The sequence below is a fragment of the Nyctereutes procyonoides genome, unplaced genomic scaffold, assembly GCF_905146905.1.
Source record: "Nyctereutes procyonoides isolate TBG_1078 unplaced genomic scaffold, NYPRO_anot_genome, whole genome shotgun sequence".
In the NCBI taxonomy this organism is placed as follows: Eukaryota; Metazoa; Chordata; class Mammalia; order Carnivora; family Canidae; genus Nyctereutes; species Nyctereutes procyonoides.
In genome coordinates this window covers 11,238,645-11,257,569 of record NW_026575122.1, presented here as the reverse complement: position 1 = coordinate 11,257,569, position 18,925 = coordinate 11,238,645, and the positions used below count along the sequence as shown (strand labels likewise).

Genomic DNA, 18,925 nt, shown 5'->3' with positions numbered 1-18,925 from the left:
AGGGGATGAAAAAAAAAAAAAAAAGAAGCTTAACTAGGTACACATTCAGTTCCTTTTCCCCCCATCTGCTCAAGCAGATTATGGACAGGGAATGTTCTTTCCATGCTGACTCCTGAAAGGTGAGTGGAAGTTCACTAACCACACTTACTCCCATCCTGGCAGAAGTCCCCAAAACACAGGACAGTGCCGTGATCATTCAATATACGTGTGTTGAGTGAATAAAACCAAATGAACAAAATGACACTGGCTGAACTGTCCTTGGCCATAAATTATAGAATTCAAAGTGAATAAAACTATAAATTCTTAGAATTAAAGACAGACAGCATTGCATAGATTCAATTTTTTTTTTCACATTTTACTTTCTCTGAAATCGGATGGTGCATTTTATAATTACTGGCATATTGTGGATTAAGTGGCAGAGTTTTCTTCTTTCTCAGCAATACATAAAATAACGCTACAGTTTTGCGGTATCCCACAGTTGGTGAAGTTTTAGACTCAATGGAATACTGTACATTAAAAAAATATGTCTTTAAGTTATTTCCTATCAATTGCTGTAGGAAACATGTAAAAACGCACAGACCTACAAAGACACACGCGCGTGCACACAATCTCTTCCTCATAATCAGATGCAAAGACCTCAGGTCGAGAACACAGTTCAGCAGTAGCGCTCACCTTAGGATCTAGGTTTTCGGAGGCCAATTTTTTCTCAGCTTCCAGTTGTCTGTTGTTTAGCTTTGGAAGGGGAGAAGGAGCGGAACGTGCTTCCAATTCCTCACGGAGGGCAGGGCTTTCACCTTCTCCTAGCCCATCTTTCTCCTCCCCGTGGCTGTGTTTTTTCAACATGCTCCGTGGCCGAGGTGAAGGCTTAATATGGTTGTTGGCTTCAGGGCTGCTGTTGTTTTCTGTTGAAAAATACCATGTTTCAGGGTGAGCATACCAAAGAACGCCCACATCTTCAACGACTACCAGGATGCCCTGATACTTCCCTCTTGGGCCTGTGTACCTTGGCCCCCTGTCTCACAGAGTCCAGAAGAAGCCCACAGCCCTTCTCTACACCAGTACACAGGCCTGTGTACCAGTAGGCCCAGATAAGCAATAGTTCATCATCAGGTTTTTTGTTTGTTTGTTTGTTTTTTGTTTTTGTTTTTTAAGTAGCTACCATCCTGGAAGCACCTAGTATATTTGAATTTGTGAGAAATTAACTCTTCAGCATTCAAAAAGATAATAAAAAACAAAACACCAGATGTGGCCTGGTTTCTGCCTCAATGACCCCAAGGTGCTCATCTGTGGGCCTTTGGTGAGCATCTGCCACCAGGCCCTCCACACATTACTCACATCGCTGGACCTCCTAATCGAGACGGCGACAATGGCCCTGAGGATTTTACAGGTTGGAGGGGGAGGGGATTCTAAACAAAAGAAATTACTAGAGAAAGGTAAGTTCTGCTACAAGTACGAAGATGATGTGGGTACAGGGGGCACAAGTGCTCACTGACGGGGCGGAGGCATGAAGAACCACAGTCATGAGCTGCTGTTCTTTTGAGTCCATGAAACTTCTCTGGAGTTCTTAAAATTTCCCAGTTACTACTACCATTACTTCCAAGTTTAAAACAACAATCGACCGCTGGTATACTCCAGCCCTCAAAACAGAAGACAGTTTTTTACATACACTTTTTGCCCAAGTTGTACCTGCTACATATATTCGTTTCTCCATTGTTTTACCAGCGTTTGCTTCCGACCGAACTTCAAAGCTGAAATAATCAACGCTTTCCTGCTCTTTATCTATAAATGGGTTTATGAATGCTGCTAGAAGGTTCCGCCACCATACCAAGCTGGCACGGCTATAGAGGTGTCCTTGCCAGCTTCAGCTGTGTTCTAAGCTCTGGCCAAACACCCAAGCCACCCCGACTCCTCCCTCTGTTCCTTCCAAATGCAAAGTGTCAGGACACCCTATGAATCCTTCTAGCTGAATCTCTCCTGCAGCCCACTTTCCACGGCCCCACCGTGGGCTCCACCCCTGCAAGCCACACTAGGTCTCCTGGTCCCCCCTCCTGGCACGGCCCTGTCCCCGGCACACGCCCTCGGTCATCCGCGTGCCGACGGGCCAGGCTCACTGCTGTCGACAGGGCCACCGTCTCCTCCTGCCGTACCTTTGCCCACGCTGGGCCCTCTGCCTAGAACGTCCGCTCCTTGCTCCTTCTCCTGACAAACACGTGCCATTCGAGCCTCAGTAGAAGCAGAATATTGTACGACGCCTGAAAGAAGGTGTTAAGTCACTTGGTGCGTGTGGTTTTGTTGTTGTTTAATCGCGGTGAGGACACTTACCCACTCACGTACCCTCTTAACCAACGTCAAGCACACCGCTCGGCACGGACAGCTGAAGGACCAGGGCTGTACGGCGGATCTAGAACTGCATTCGCCTCGCGGAAGGGAGACCATGCCTGTGGGACAGCGACCCCCTCCTCCTCTCCGCACACCCCTAGCCAACACCACTCGGCCCTCTCTCTTAGGAGGGGGTCTGTGGTGGAGAGTTCCCATCTAGATCAGGGCTCTGACACTTAGCAGCATCGTAAACACTGCATGCCTCAGTTTACCCATGGGTACGATGGGTTAGGAATTCCCAAGGGACCTGTGGGGCCTAGTGAGAGAGAGTAAAGTACACAGTACGGTACCTGACTCATGGCAAGTGCTCACTGAGCATTAGTAACTGCGATGGACTTTTCCTTTCTCCTCTTTTTGTTTTTTTGGGTTTCTCACTCCTGTTTTATTCAGGGTCGTCTCTCCTCTTCTTCCTTGTAAATTCTAGTGGGTTAACAAATATCTCCTCCCTAGCTCAGTGAGAAGCGTAGGAACACAATGCACACCACCCTCCTGGCTCATCACAGAAACTTCACTGGCCCACTGCAGGTGGTCGGTCAGTATTTTTTTTTAATTAGAGCTGGAGGACATGCCTTTAAAGTCATGAAGCTGGAAGGATAAGATTTGGGGACAACTGGTGGCATTCCTTCCTGCTAAGGGAAGGGATGTCGGAGACAAAGAGACCAAACGACAAAAATATAGGACCAAAGGATGGAGAAACTGGGCTAGTGACGGGTGGGAGGAGACAGCGAGAAGGTCTAGGAGTCGGGGAGGGAAGACAGAAGTTGAGAATCCTGAAGACATAAATACTGTTTCCAAACTTAATCACACCTACCGAGAGGTCTTCTGACATCTATGCTCAGTAAGGTGATAAATTCCTCCTTCCACAGAAGTCTGAGTTGAGTCATTTGCAGCCAACACTCTTGACTACCGGTACTATTATTTGTCAGTTAAACTATTATTGCCATTTCCTCTGGGAAGCCTTCCCTGATGCCCTGAGATAAACTTAGGTGCTCACTTCCCTGTGTTCTTACTCTACCTTTTATTTATCTTTCCATTAAATTGTACAATCTTTGCTATGGTCTGTTTGTGTACGCCCATATTCTTAGGCTGAAATCCTAACCACAAAGGTGATGGTGTTAGGAGGTAGGGGGGTGATCAGGTCAGGAGGGTGGAACCTTCATGAAGGGGATTAGTGCCCTTATAGAAGAGCCTCCAGAGAGCTTCTTGCCCCTTCCATAATGTAGAGACACAATGAGCAGTCTGAGACCAGGAAGAGGGCTCTCACCTGACCATGCTGGCACTGTGATCTCAGACTTCTAGCTTCTAGAACCGTGAGAAATAGGTTTCTGCGGTTTAAAACGCATCCAGTCTATGGTACTTTGATACAGTAGCCCAAATGGGCTAAGACAGTCTTACAATATTGGTACTATGCCTTTTTTTTTTTTTTTTTTGGTATTACGTCTTTTTAATGTCGTCTTCTTAGTTATCATCACAAGGAACATAACATAGTGAAATAGACTGTATTCATAATAAATACGTGTGGAAAAATAAAATGATCTGCTTGTGAGTAAATGCTAAATAATAAAATAAATAATAAAAGCAATTAGAAAAGTGCTTGATTTACACCAGATTGTTCCAAAATCTTCAAATGTATAAACTCATTTAATTGCCACAAACCTCAAATGCAAGTTCAACTATTATGCCCACTTTACAAACAAATAAAATGAGGAACAAAGAAGTTCTGGGCCCATGGTAATAAACTTTAGTTTGTGGGATTAAAGCAAGAGCACCCAAAGTTTATGACTTTAGTCATTTAAATGTTAAAAGCAACATACCCTGTAAAAATTACTTCCTGCAATCACTACCCATGTGACAAGTTGCTTAAAAAAGTGAAAGAGTCTAGTTATTGCACTTTTAACAAAAGACAGCCAAGAACAAAGGAAACTTCCAGGTTCCAATATTTTCATAAAGGATTCATTGCTACTCAGCAATGTCTCACCACATTAAAAACATTAAGTTCCAAACTTTGTAGGAAAAAGAAAATGTCTAAAAATTTAGGGAAGGATAAAGCTTAGCTTGTGAATCACACTCCTTCTTTCATGAATGAATCATTCATTTATTCATTTATACATTAAAATATCTGTTAAATTGTATATGCCAGGCACTAATCACCAGCCTCAATTTTTTTCTTCAGTCTGAAGAGCCTAGGAATAATGCCTTTAACATATTTTATGTGAAAATTCCACTTCCAGAAGTATTGTCAAGTTTTCCAAAAGAATAGAAATCTATACATTTTCAAAATGCTTTCTTTTATAACTAAATGTAAATGATTACCTGTGTTTAGTAATTATTTTTATTTAACATATAGTGAATGGTAAATGCTTATGACTTTAGAAATATAGTATTGCACATTTGGGTATAGTATTTAGAATCCTGGTGCCATCTTGTGGTTTAAGGACAGTATTTCTCTGTTCATTTTAATTTGTCACAGCTTTTCATTTTTATTTATTTTTATTTATTTTTAAAGATTTTATTCATTCATGAGAGAGAGAGGCAGAGACACAGGCAGAGGGAGAAGCAGGCTCCATGCAGGGAGCCTGATGTGGGACTCGATCCTGGGACCCCAGGATCAGGCCCTGGGCTGAAGGCGGCGCTAAACTGCTAAGCCACCCGGGCTGCCCGGTCACAGCTTTTTAAAAAAAAGGTATTAAATAGGTGGATTATTGATGATTATCTACCATAAAGCTCTAATTCTAATTATATACTTCTGCCCATATCAGACCAAATTTTAGCTTCTGTATGAATACATTTTCTTAATGTAAGATTTTCTTACGAAAAGTTTTTCAGAATCGAGACAAACAGGATAGATATAATACACAAAAATAAGATTTCTGAATTCATGGGGATGAGGAAACATTGTCTGCTATATCCTTCTTGAAGATTCCTCATTCATATTTCCTTTTTTTTTTTTTAAAGATCTTATATATTTATTCATGAGAGACACAAAGAGAGAGGCAGAGACATAAGCAGAGGGAGAAGCAGGCTCCATGCAGGGAGCCTGATGTGGGACTCGATCCGGGGATCCATCCCGGGATCACCACCTGAGCCAAAGGCAAAGAGTCAACCACTGAGCCACCCCGGTGCCCCTCTTCATTCATTTTTCTTTAATAATGGCTCCAAGAAGTTTTCTCATAAGGAAATTACTTTAAAATTTCTATGATTCTGTATTTTTCCAATAATACCAATGAGCCAACTGCTGAACCCCGAATTCTGTACTTAGGGAAATGGTGAACTACTGGATTATTCACCAAGTTCCACTATGTTCCCGTTCTCTCCATCTCAGATCCTATTCAGCACGCTGGGAAGGTTCACTTTAGCAACTTAATTCTGTTTCATTATGTCTCATGCTTATATTTTTGGTAGAACTGTATAGTTTCTGAGATACACTTCAATAGATTCTGAAAACAATTCTGTAGAATAAGAAGAGCAGGTTGTATCCTCCTCCTCATGACAATAAAGCTTACCCTGTTTGCCAAGGTCACATATAATTAACATACAGTGGCTTTTTTCCTAGTGGTCCCTGCTCTGTTCGTGTTTGAAAGTTAATGAGATTATTGGGGAAAGACTGGTTCCCTAACATACGTGTGAAATAATGTTCTATCTGACGTTACCAGTGATATCTAGTATGTGAAGTATGTAATATTTACCAGTAGAGTATTTAATGATGACATAAAGGAAAGAGATTTTTATGATTTTATTTTTGTAATATTTTTTCTATAATACAGGAATAATGACTGGAAGACACCAAACCCTTAAACCTCTATGGCTGTGTTTCTGTGTGGTGGCCCATGGGACCTCAGAGAGGCTGGTTCCTGCTTCACTCCATCTTTGCACCACTGTGCCTAGAGCTCAGAATTGTGGAGAAACCACTGTACTCCCAATCACACCAGGAGCTTCCATCAGAAAACGGTTTCAGTAGATTTTCCCAGGGAACAGAGAAACTAAATGGAGATTCTCTTAAGAAAAGTTGGAGGCTTAGATAACAGCACCAACAATGAAACTCTCTCCCTTCACATACTCAAATATAAAAAAAAAAAAAAAATTTTCTGGCAAATGACGACATGGAAATGATTGTCTGAAGGACATGTTCCAATGCTGCTGTTACTCTAATTACTGGAGTGTAAGATGGATTAGAAAGGACTGCATTGCAGTCCCATCCTTAAAAACAAAACTGAAGCCCAAAGGCCTTGCAAGACTGGACTGGACAAGGCACTCTGGCCTTCTATCAGGAACCAGTATAGATGCAAGACTGACATGCAACTGGACATCAGAACTATGAGTTTTCTCTATGGTTCCATTATTTTGACTTATAACTCTAAAATTAAAAAGTCTATTTTAAAAATATTTACTAGCTATCATATAAAGATATTTCATGATTATCTTAAAATAAGTTTTCAATAGGCATCTGGGTGCCTCAGTTGAGTAGGTGTCTGCCTTTGGCTCAGATAATGATCTCAGGGTGCTGGGATCCAGCCCTGTATCAGGCTCCCTGTTCAGCGGGGAGCCTGCTTCGCCCTCTGCTTCTGCCCCTGCCCCCACTCGTATGCTTGCACTCTCTCAAATAAATAACTAAAATCTTAAAATAAATAGATAAATAAGTTTCAAAGAAATGCAATTATACTAACGTGAATTACCTGAAGACATGCTTTTGACAGGAAGAATTCTGGGCTTAGGTTTCATCCTAATTTTGTCTTTTTCAATTTCTTGGTCATTATTTTGAGATTCAGATAAAGGAGTTCCAACCATGTTTCCACAACCGTCAGGTGCCATTTCCTCATCGTTTTTGGTGGAGAATACTGGCTCATCTTTCATTATGTCACTGTTTGATTTCTTGGTTTTCATAAAAGACAGTTTTGGAGAATTATTTTCGTCATCATCTGATATATGGAAATCATTCATTTTTTTCTTATTTGAATTTTCATCTACTGAGGTGTCCGAAAAATCACCTAAGGAAACTGAAAAATGGAAGAGAAAAAATGTTTTCAATAGTCTCTTTTAAAGTTGTGAAAGTTATATGAATCAAAAAGATTACCTTAAGAGACTAGAAATGAATTTACAACCATGAATGGATGCAAGTCTGTTTTACAAATAGATCTGCAGCTCTAAAACACGGCTAACTTAGGCAGTTTTCACTGGTATTTATGAAATAAAAATTTCAATTTCATAAATTTTTTTCAAGACATATTTATTGAGTGTGCCAAACCCTCTGCTTTCTCTGAGAAGTCATCCAAAGGTTCCTCAAAATAACAATGACATAGGATATTTAAATTAGGTTTTGGACTATAGAGCTTTTATTTCCAGATGACTTCACCATATAAAATAAAAAGAAACACTGGTAAGTGGAGGAATTTTACTAGTTATTTGCTAATTATGTTTTTTCCATAAAAATTTCACAACTACAATTTCATCCATACCAGAGTATTCGATTTTACTGTGAGAAGAATAAAGAATGCTAACTTAACAATACAGCAATGTTTTAACTATTGTTCTGATTATTTTTACAGAGAACATTAAAAGTTACTCACTGAATATTAAAGTATAAAACATTGAATTTCAAGTTTAGAATTCTGTGTACTTACATCTGAAACTGGTGAATACTCTTACATAATCAAGAGAGACCAGATTAAGTCATACCAGCACTGATACACCAGGCTTTTAAAACTGAGCCCGTATTACAACAGCCAAAAAAAATTGATTTACAAAAAGCACTACAAAAGTGATTCTGACATGCACCAAAGTTTAGTTCTATGGGCCCTAGTTTCCAATTCACTATAGGGTCTCATTGACATTGTGTCCAACATGGCTTACAACCGACAGGCATCCTTTTACTGCAAACCTGATATCAATTAATTTATATTTTCTGTATACACGTTCAGAAATAAACAAAGACAATTATACAACTTCTTGAAGATTACGAGTGGCTTTTTACTCATTAAAAAATTGGAAATTTAAAACCAGTTTGTTTATAGGTATTATTTTAACATAAGTGATTGTTTTTGAAGGGATGGGCTAAATGCAACTAAGGAAGCAAAAAGAGAAAATGTTTTTACTTTTCCATATTCACACATACCAATTTCATCACTGTCAAAGTCATCTGAGTATTCAGAACTCCTTTGCCTGGCTGAGCGAGCTGTAATTGCTTTTATTAGCTCATCCTGAAAGGAGATAATGAAGATCAATTTCCACCCAAACACTGAAGACTCCTATCTAGAATTAATTCTTTAAACAAACAATGCTGGATTAATAATTGCTTTCAAACTCAGGTTTCATTCATATAACAAATATTCAATGAAAGCCTACCTTATGCCATGCACCCAAGCCCTCAGATTCAATGTGTAACATCACAGACAAGATCCTTCTCCTTATGGAGCTTACAGTTAAATTGAAAGAGACAGGCAATGGCAAAGAAATTAATTACAGGGTGTATTTAGGGCAGGAGAATAAGAAACAGGACTCCATTTAGACAGATTTATTATGAGCTGCACTTTGGAAGAAACTGCCAGTTTTAAGATCTTTTGTTTTAGCACATTGCAGTAATAAAGGTAATCAACACTGCAAACTTAGAGGCTGAGTTTAAAATTGTAGTGACCTGAACTGAGAAAACTGAACTGTTATTATATTACAACAGAAAAAAAAAAAAAACCTTAAAAATATGTAAATTTAAAGTTGCTAAAGTTGCTAGGTGATTTAAACTTTTAACTTAGTAAAAACCTAGTACTGAAGCTAGGTTAGTGGTCTGAAAGCCACAGAGAAGAGCTGGTAATACTTGAGCCCAAATGGGATCATCTGCAAAACTTCCAAAATAATGCAAGATTCGTTATTCCTGTATTATACAGAGCCGTTCCCTAGAATCATTTCAAGCCCAACATTCCTAACACAGTGCTTATCTTGTAGAATCACTCAAAATAAAAATGTCTTGAAACACTTTACCTGGAAAGTAGTCCTTTTGGTGACTTTTGGACTCTTTGTATAAGCTAAAATTGTGCTAAAAACTTCATCAGACATAGTGTCTTTTCGGTTTTTGTTTTGCTTCTTACTTTTTAGCTTTATAAAACAGCTAAGAGATTCAAACTCTGACCGGATCTGAAATATATAAAAAAACAAATGAGAGGTTTTTTTTTTGTTTTTTTTTTTTTTTTGCATATTGGAGAATTTCTATTACTACCCTTTAGCACACACACACACACAAAAAGAGCAAACAAACAAACAAAAACAATTAAGAAAAACATTTATGAACACCGCACTACATATTCACCTCAATATGCAGAGTTCCCCTAAAGAAACATAAAATTCTCACGAGTCTGTCATCAAAACGAGAGAAGTCCGAGTTAAGTCATCCTGAGAGTTTTGCGATTATTTTAAAGATGAGCCAAGAAATGTCCGCAACAGCTTAATAAAATGTTGCCGATTAAAATGCAACACCTTTATTCTTCACCTCTCCTCCGTTCACAGCCTAAACCCAGGCCCACGGAACGGAGCCGCCGTGACAGGCCTGCCACGGGGACCGGCCCCCACCGGCCGAGCCGGGGGCCGAGCCGGGGGCCGAGCCGGGGCCGAGCGGGGGGGGGGCCGAGCGGGGGGGGGGCCGAGCGGGGGGGGGGGCCGACGACGCCCCCACAAGCTGCGGTGCCCACCTGCGGGGGCCCGGGCGGGCGGCCGCGGAGCCGTCAGGTCACCGCACCAGGCGGCCCGCACCTTGCTCCTGCCGGGAGCCGAGGCCTGGGCCCCCCGCCGCCCCGCTCCCCGCGCCCGGGGACCCTCCAGCCCCGGGGACCCTCCCCCCGCCCGGTGGCGCCCAGGCCCCGCCGCCCCCCGCCCGGCTCCCTGACCCCGGGGACCCTCCCATCCGCCCTCCCCGGCCCCCAGCGCCCCGGGGACCCTCCCCCCGCCCGGCTCCCCCCCGCCCCGCAGGCCCCCGCCGCCCGCCGCCCGGCTCCCCGCCCCCGCAGGCCCGAGCGCCGTCCACGCCGCGTCTCCCCGGCCCCCGCCCCGCGCTGCCCGTACGCACCGCAGCCGCAGTCGCAGCCGGCCCTGGGGCGGGCGCGGCCTGGGCAGGAGCCTCTCGCCGCGGCCCGGGGCTGCCCGAGGACGGAGACCGACCGGGGCTGAGCGCAGGGGACGGACGAAGAGCGGACTCGGGAGGCGGTTGCCGGGCAACAGCGTCTCCGGGAGGAAGTGACTCCGCCGCGGCTCTCGCGGACCCCACGGCGCTCTTCCGCAGGACGCGTCGCTGGGGCAACCGCGCAGACGGAGGAAGTGACGTCACCCCGGGCTTGGGGGACTGAGCGGCGTTCGCGCCCGCGGCGCGGCGGCTGTTGCCCAGGAGACGGGCCCCGCGGCCCCGCGCTGCGAGGGGCCGCTCACCTCCACCTGCTGCTTGAGCCCGGAGCGCGGCCACCGTCTTGCCGCCGCTACGGTGGGGGGTCCTGCGGCCCGGAACCGCGTACGGAGCGGAGGGCGAAGTGACCGAGGCGCCCGAGGAGCCGGGGGTGAATCTGCAGGCTGAGGACCTGGCGCTCCCTGCGGCTATGCCCGTGTGACGTCATGCACGCAGATTATGCTGCGGTTTCCTCTTCTGCGGGGAAAACAAAGTCACCTTACGGGGTTGCGGTGACCGTGCGAAATGACGCAGGCCGGATACCTGCAAGACTGCTCAGCCACAAAGACCTGGGCAGAGGTCGTCCCCTGCTGACACGGCTGGAAGCCTGTTCCAGGTGTTTCTTTAATGCACAGTTTCCTCCTTTGCATACGAAGAGGATACTGTGGTTGGAGTCAAACTAGTCAATGAACAACAGGGTCCCCGGACCGGAGGGCCAATCAACGTCGTTTAATTAGCGAAGGGAATCCCGAAATAAGCAAAAGACAGGAACACTTCTCTAAAGACTTCAAAATAACATGGATTTCTACTGTTTCTGATCGAAAAGATATTTAATCCTAGCTAAATTGTCCAAGTGAATTCATTGACCAGTAATTAAAGTTGTCCCTGGTATTTTTTTTTCCCGTATCTCTAAAGTTCATTCATTTTTCACTTATTCAGCAATTATTTGTACACAAATCACACTGACATACAGATTTAATAAATGAACGCCTTGAAAGCTAAATGTGCATAATGAATATGAAATTTAGTTAGGATTATGCTTTTAGCGACATTTGCAACATTTACAATTCAAATTTTTTTCAGAATTGTGTTTGGTCCACCATATTCAACTTGTTTGGAAAAGTCAGTTTACCAACATTGGCTTATTTTTGATGTTTTCAAACAGTTTTGAGTGAGTCATTGCATAAGACAAAGATTCCCCATTCCGACCAGTTACTGTTAACTTTCTAATTCATGTAAGTTATTAATAAACAAATGTGATTCCATCGTGGTACCTGTGCCCACAGTGAGAGGATAGAATCCACATCATCCTAATATGTGAAATCCTAATTTGGTCATGTTGGATATTTATATTCATTCAAAAGACTCTGTTCATTTTTTATCCAACTAATATGTAGTTTTCATCTAGCTATGACTTTTAGATTCATCTATTCATCTAGATATTAAGAAAATAAAATTCACAAAAAGCATTAATGAAAAAACCTATAAGAGCCTTTCTATAGAACCTACTAGATTTTTACTTTCAACTTAGAACAAAATAATTAATAAACGATGTCAAGCTATGTCTTACAAAGTTACAGTTAACAAAGACAACCTGAACTCAATTCTATTTCTACACAAAACCTAAAGCACAGTATTTTTCTACTATTCTTTTATTTTTTATTTTTTGTATTTTTCTACTATTACCATAAGCAGCAAAAGATTATGCACTTTATCAAGATTTTCAGGTAGCTTCAGTATATGTCAATAATAACATAATATCTGATTTAATGCTATGATTTTATCTAACACATAGTTTGTAATAAATACATAATTGTTGAATGAAAGAAATCATGAATAGCATTTTAACCTGAAAAATAATTTTTAGACTATTCCAGAACAAAGCCACATATATTCAATTAAAAAAGTAAAAACATGGGCTGTGTGAGTGGTCAGTCTTTTAAATATCTGCCTTCTGCTCAGGCCATGATCCCATGCCCTGAGATCGAGCCCCACTTCCCTTCTCCCTCTCCCTCTGCCCCCTATTAGTGCATGCTCTCTCTCTCAAATAAATAAATAAATAAATAAATAAATAAATAAATAAATAAATAAATAAATAAATATTAAAAACCACTACAACACACAAAATTTTAGTAACTTAGGTTTTTTTTAAATTTATTTTTCTTTTTTCAAATATACATTTGAACTCAGACTTATTTGCTTAGCAAATATTTTTTGAGTTTATGCCCTTTAATTTCTCAACCTTGCCTTCACTCCTTCATTCCTTCATACACCCATATCAATAACATTCTGGATCAGATTTGGGGAGTTCAAATATCAACTACACTGGTTCTCTGCCTAGGGATCTTATAGAACAGAGACAGCTGGAAGGTTGGGTAAACACACGATGATTATACATTGTGCTAATTTCTCTGTAGAAGCACAGAGAGAGAAGGTCTCAGGAGACAGCACAGAAGTCTTCCTGGAGGCACGACAAGGTTTTCACAGAGAAAGCTAAATGTGACTTGATTAGTGAGTTTAGGAAATTGGAGGGATCAGAAGTATATTTTAAGCAGAGGAAATGGTCTGTGGATATGGAATCCATCTCACTGTGGATTTAAGCATCGAACAAAGTGATAGTGTGCTGCCTTTTGGGTGACAAGGGGAGTGAGGAGATCTATTACCAGTCAAGAAGCAACTGAGGAGTGACTCTTTTTCAAAAGATTCCCCTCCCCCTCCCTCATCAGACAAATTGTTTATTGTCCTGGGACTGGCAGTTAGAGAGACACAAAGGATCTTGTACTCACAGCCAGCCCTGGGTGAATAAATAAAGCACCTGTCTAACATCTTGAGAAGTGCACTACAAAAAAGCAATAGGTGCCAATTGATAAAAACTAAATATACACTGAACACTGAATGCACATGTCAGAAGAGAGAGAGAGAGAGAGAGAGTAAGCACTCAAGATACAAGTGCATTTCTCAATACCGGTGCCAACTTGTGGGGCGAGAGCTTATAGAAGGGAAGTCTTAGAATCTGGAGGGAAGCCAGCAACAATCAAATACACTGATTAAAAGTATTTGCCAGCTTCTGATAAGTGAAGGAAGCTGGCCACTTCTAGTCAATTATACCAGAATGTATACTGTAACATCTTGAGACTCAGGTAAGTTTGAAAAAAATATTATTCAACGTGGTAACCAGGTGACTATTTTCGCCGGTGAAAAGTCAGACAAGACTGGTTTATTATACAGACTTTATGATGTGCTATCTTCGATTTTAATAATGTTTTCACATACACAGTGACCTTATTCTTACTTGGGAAGTTGAGCTAGCGTATTCTTTCTTTTGTGATCTCTTAGCCCACGCTGTGTAAGATAATTTTACATTTCATTTCTTCCAAGTGTAGCTCCCTCTTTCATCTACCTTTTTGGAATTGCTCGGAACATTCTTGCTTTGTGAACCTTCCCCTTAAGACAAATCTGGTTTGGAGTTAGAAGAGACAAACTATTAATGTTTTTGCACAAAAATTTTATGAGTTTTCGTGGAATTATGATGCAGCATTAAGGAAAGCCCAGCCATTGCAGGATTTTCAAAGAAACTGAGGCCAGAATCCAGCTGTAGATAATATGAATAAAACAAATTCTTCAACACTATGCAGCAAATCTGATTTTGCTTTAGCATTGCACTTCTGTGAGAATGGAATTTTTCCTTGTTTTTCTAATTTCAGAAGTCTTTTCCACATGCATTTGTAACCGACTTCCAACAGATGGCAGCAAAGGATTTAGCACCTGGGAGTATAACAGGAACATAATCATTAATATTTTGGGGATATTTTACTATGCTTAGAGTGATTAAAAATTACATTGAAAAATAAACTATTTTTAGAATAATTTCGTAAAGCTCAATGCTGAATCATAATTCCACAAAAACTCATAAAATTTTTGTGCAAAAACATTAATAGTAAATGATCGACTTTTTTCCTTATATTAGAATGTTAGGAATTTAATATGACAAGAAAATATTTTTTAATAAATATTTTTTAAAAAGACTCCTGTAAGTGCTCATATCCCAAAGTATTCTCTACTCTCCTGAACTCAACCAAAGTCATTGTTAATAGTTGGCATTCTTTTCTATACTACTTTTTCTATTCACATAAAAATGTCCAGGTTACACGTATTCTTCTATCACCTGGTCTTTTCAGTTGAATATCTTTTCATGCCAATTAAAATATGAATTGTGCATTCCTTTATGGTTATGTAATGTATTCTAAAGTTGTTATTGATGGTTCTTTAGATTGTTTCCAATTTTTATGAATGACCGTGAATAAATGTTGTAGCATACTTATTTAATTTGAATAAAATCCTAGAGGTGGAATCACTGGTTCAAAGTATATATACATTAACTGGCTTTATATTTTTTGCCAAAATGACTTCCAGAAAAGTTTTTACAACATATGCACGTGAATATAAGAACATAAGAATAGTTTTCATCTAAATTTATTCATGAGTTAGATACCTTTTTTGCTCCCTTATAAAATGCAATTTTTTAAATTTATTTTTTAATGTTACTTAAATTCAATTATTAACATGTATCATTGGTTTCAGAGGTAGAGGTCAGTGATTCATCAGTCCCATATAATACCCAGTGCTCAGTACATCACGTGCCCTCCTTAATATCCATCACCCAGTTACCCCATCCTCCCACTGGCCTCCCCTCCAGCAAGCCCTCAGTTTGTTTCCTATGAAGAGTCTGTTACGGTTTGTCTCCCTCTCTGATTTCAACTTGTTTTATTTTTCTTCTCTTCCCCTATGATCCTCTGTTTTGTTTCTTAAACTCCAGATATGAGTGAGATCATATGATAATTGTCTTTCTATGACTGACTTATTTCACTTGGCATAATACTCTCTAGTTCCATCCATGTCTTTGCAAAGAGCAAGATTTCATTTTTTTTGATGACTGAGTAGTAGTCCATTATATATATGTACTACTATGTGTGTGTATATATATATATATATACACACATATATACATATATGTAGAAGATATGTATATATATATATATATATATGCCACATCTTCTTTATCCGTTCATCTATTGCTGGACATCTGGGCTCTTTCCATAGTTTGGCTATTGTGGACATTGCTGCTATAAACATTGGAGTGCAGGTGCCCCTTTGGATCACTACTAAATTGCAACTTTTTTGCTAAACTTTTCTTCTCATTTAATTCTGTGTAACTCCAGGGTTAATTGTCTCTTTAAAAAAATCATATATTGACACAAAATAAGAAAAACTACATATCAAATAAAAAATGAATATAAAATATTTTCTTCGGTTTTTAAAAGGAAACATGAGTTAAAGAAGTAATTATGTAAAAATATAACAGGAAAGTATTCTTCTGTGGGTAAAAATAAAACATTCCAAATTTCCTGAATTCTATAAGTATTATTCCTAGCATTAGGAAGGCATTATTTAATATAGTGCTCTTAAGGAGATCCATTAGGTCACAGGAACTAAAAATAACATAAATTAAAGCTCTTCATGCTTGAAACAGGCAATGATGAATGTTAAGGCATTATTAAATAGTTTATGTAACTTCAAAGGCACTATATTTGCCCAATCAAGGATTCAATTTTAGGCATTTTATATACATATACTATAGCCAAACTTAGAATAAACTTTAATAAAAACCTTCTATTACGCAGGTTTCTTAACCTTAAAATGAACTTTTGTGATTCCTGAGTAAATATGTAAGGTGATGCTTTTATTCTTTGGCTTGGATCCAGATGTCAACTTTTTGTTTTAAACAGCATAGGTGTTTAAACAGCCTGGGTGGCTTAGCGGTTTAGCACCTGCCTTTGGCCCGGGGCGTGATCCTGGAGTCCGGGGATTGAGTCCCGCATCAGGCTCCCTGCATGGAGCCTGCTTCTCTCTCTGCCTGTGTCTCTGCGTCTATCTCTCTGTGTCTTTCATGAATAAATAAATAAAATATTTTGAAAAATAAATAAACAGCATGTCCATACAGCCTATAGCCAACTGACTTTTTCTATTACGGAGAAAGAATAAAGTATGTACTCTATAAAAATCCAATGGACATTTCTTTTTTTTTTTTCATTATCTATTACAATATCTCTTTTCTTTCTATACTTAAAGCCTACAAATTTTTCCCTTTGAAACAGCCAATATAAAAAAAATAAAATAAAACAGCCAATATTATATCTGTTAGATAAGACAGATTTTCCCTATTAGCTGCCAGTGAATCTGTTTTTTTTTCTGTTTTTATTACTTTTGTTTTATTTTACATTTGGAAGTGTGCGTCAGGAGTTGGTCAAAATCAGTGATATCTGAAAGTCACAGATAGCACAGACATTGTATTTATTTTCTTCTTTTTTCCCTTCTTTCTTCTTTTGAGAGGGCTAATATTGCAAAACCTAAGTCTTTTGGAAGTTTGGACTCACCTTTTTAAAAAGGAAATCTCACTGTTTTGATGGAGTGAGACAATGAAGTAATGAGACATAATTTGGCATCTGGTTTACAAATATCAGTTTTAAAGTTTATATTCGAGTATGTTTTAGATTCTTTTCTGTTAGACAAAGCAATTCAAGAACATTATGTCTCACTTAGAGGACTCTACTCTCTAAATGAAACCATGCTACCCTGAAAGAATACAACTAAAATCCAAGAATGCCATAGAAATAATAACATAATTCTTGGTATATGAATGCCTTTGACAATATTAAGGGAAAACATGTGTTGGAATGCTCCCAGTGATATAGGGGAATATCCGATGTATGTTTTCCATTGTTGGACAGTTTTAATTATCACAATTTTATTCTTTATGCTTAATCAAAATGTGCTACCCCACTTTATATACATTGATTCTAGTTCTATTCTGCAGAATTTTGGAGAATAAATCTAATCCTTCTTTTATATGACAAAACTTCCATTTTGGAAAGATTTAGCATAATCCCTCTCCCTATTTACCATTCTCCTTTATTGCTATCTTCCATAGTTTCCAAAACCCATTATCATCCTGAGTATTCTTTTCTGGACAGTATAATTTGATTTTGTTCTTCAAGATTTGTGTCTAAAGATAAGTAAAATAACCTAAATGTGGTTTAATCTGTGCAAAGAAATGATTACTTTTTATGGTCTCAACACTGCTCACCCTTATGTTAACATCTTTCTAGGAGATGGGTTCCACTGTTGGTTCATGTTGTGGACTTGTACTCAGTCAATTGCTGTGATTTTCTAGGTGCCATATAATTCAAAAGAGTCTTTGAATCTAATTGTAGGATGTATATTTTATTTTTTAAAAAAACTTTATTTCTTCATGAGAGACACAGAGAGAGAGAGAGAGAGAGAAGCAGAGGGAGAAGCAGGTTCCCCCCAAGGAGCCTGATGTGGGACTCGATCCCAGATCCTGGGATCACGCCCTGAGCCAAAGGCAGAGGCTCACCCACTGAGCCACTCAGGTGTCCCGTGTAGGATGTGTATTTTAATGTGTTAAATACCATTGTCCGGTTCGGGGCATCTCTTCTCAATCTTTCAATGTATAGAAAACTCGAGTTCTTATTTTGTCATCTAGCATACAATTTTTCACTTTTGTGTTATCTTTAAATTTAACAAAGCCAGGCATGTGGCAAGGATATTTACTGAAAGTGTTACTAGAACATTTAATTTATCCACATACATGGATGTCTTTCTAACCAGAGTTAATACAAGTTCATTTTGCTATCTCCCCTTTGGCAATAGTCTGGAGAAATGGAATCTACTTCTGAAACATAATCTTCTTTCTCCTTCCCAAGGCAGCAATAGTAACATCAACACTCCCTTCATTTGGTTCTCTCCTCCTGCGGTAGCAATTGCCAATTGCAGTTATAATTTTTCTTTATATGTCAGTCTGTTAATGGGTCAGTAGTCATGTGATATGATTGAAACCTAAAACATGGTATAGAAAATCATAAATGTCCAAGAAATGTTTATTTGAATGAAGCCTCAATAGAAATTAATACACTACATATTTACTATAATCTGTCGTTTGTCATTTCTCTCTGCTGTGATTTATTGAGAATTGTTTCTCCTTTCTAAAAATTCCTCCACTCTATCTAGTAGGAAGTTGCCATGGCTGATGTCAAAGAGGTTGCTACCTGCATTTTCCTCTAGGAGTTTGATGGTTTTCTGTCTCACGTTTGGATCTTTCATCGATTTTGAACTTATTTTTGTTTATGGTATTAGAGAGTGGTCCAGTTTCATTCTTCTGCATGTGGCTTTCCAGTTTTCCCAACACCATTTGTTGAAGAGACTATCCTTTTTCCATTAGATAGTCTTTCCTGCTTTGTCTCCTGAGGCATGGAAAACAGAAGCAAAAATAAACTATTAGGGCCTCATCAAGATAAGAGGCTTCAGCACAGGGAAGGAAACAATCAACAA

The 18,925-nt window shown here is 39.7% G+C and overlaps 1 protein-coding gene across 1 annotated transcript in view; it reads right to left on the bottom strand.

The window, feature by feature from the left end:
* MAP9 (microtubule associated protein 9) overlaps window positions 1-10,580 on the bottom strand; it is a 31,268-nt gene extending 20,688 nt beyond the window's left edge. Inside the window, exons 1-5 of the mRNA XM_055336672.1 lie at window positions 10,427-10,580; window positions 9,349-9,501; window positions 8,489-8,573; window positions 7,053-7,373; window positions 673-902 (exon numbers count right to left, since the gene is read on the bottom strand). Coding sequence (XP_055192647.1) covers window positions 673-902; window positions 7,053-7,373; window positions 8,489-8,573; window positions 9,349-9,423 — 711 coding nt within the window. The 5' untranslated portion in view covers window positions 9,424-9,501; window positions 10,427-10,580. The remainder of the gene's footprint in view (window positions 1-672; window positions 903-7,052; window positions 7,374-8,488; window positions 8,574-9,348; window positions 9,502-10,426) is intronic.
* Window positions 10,581-18,925: the final 8,345 nt, after the last annotated feature.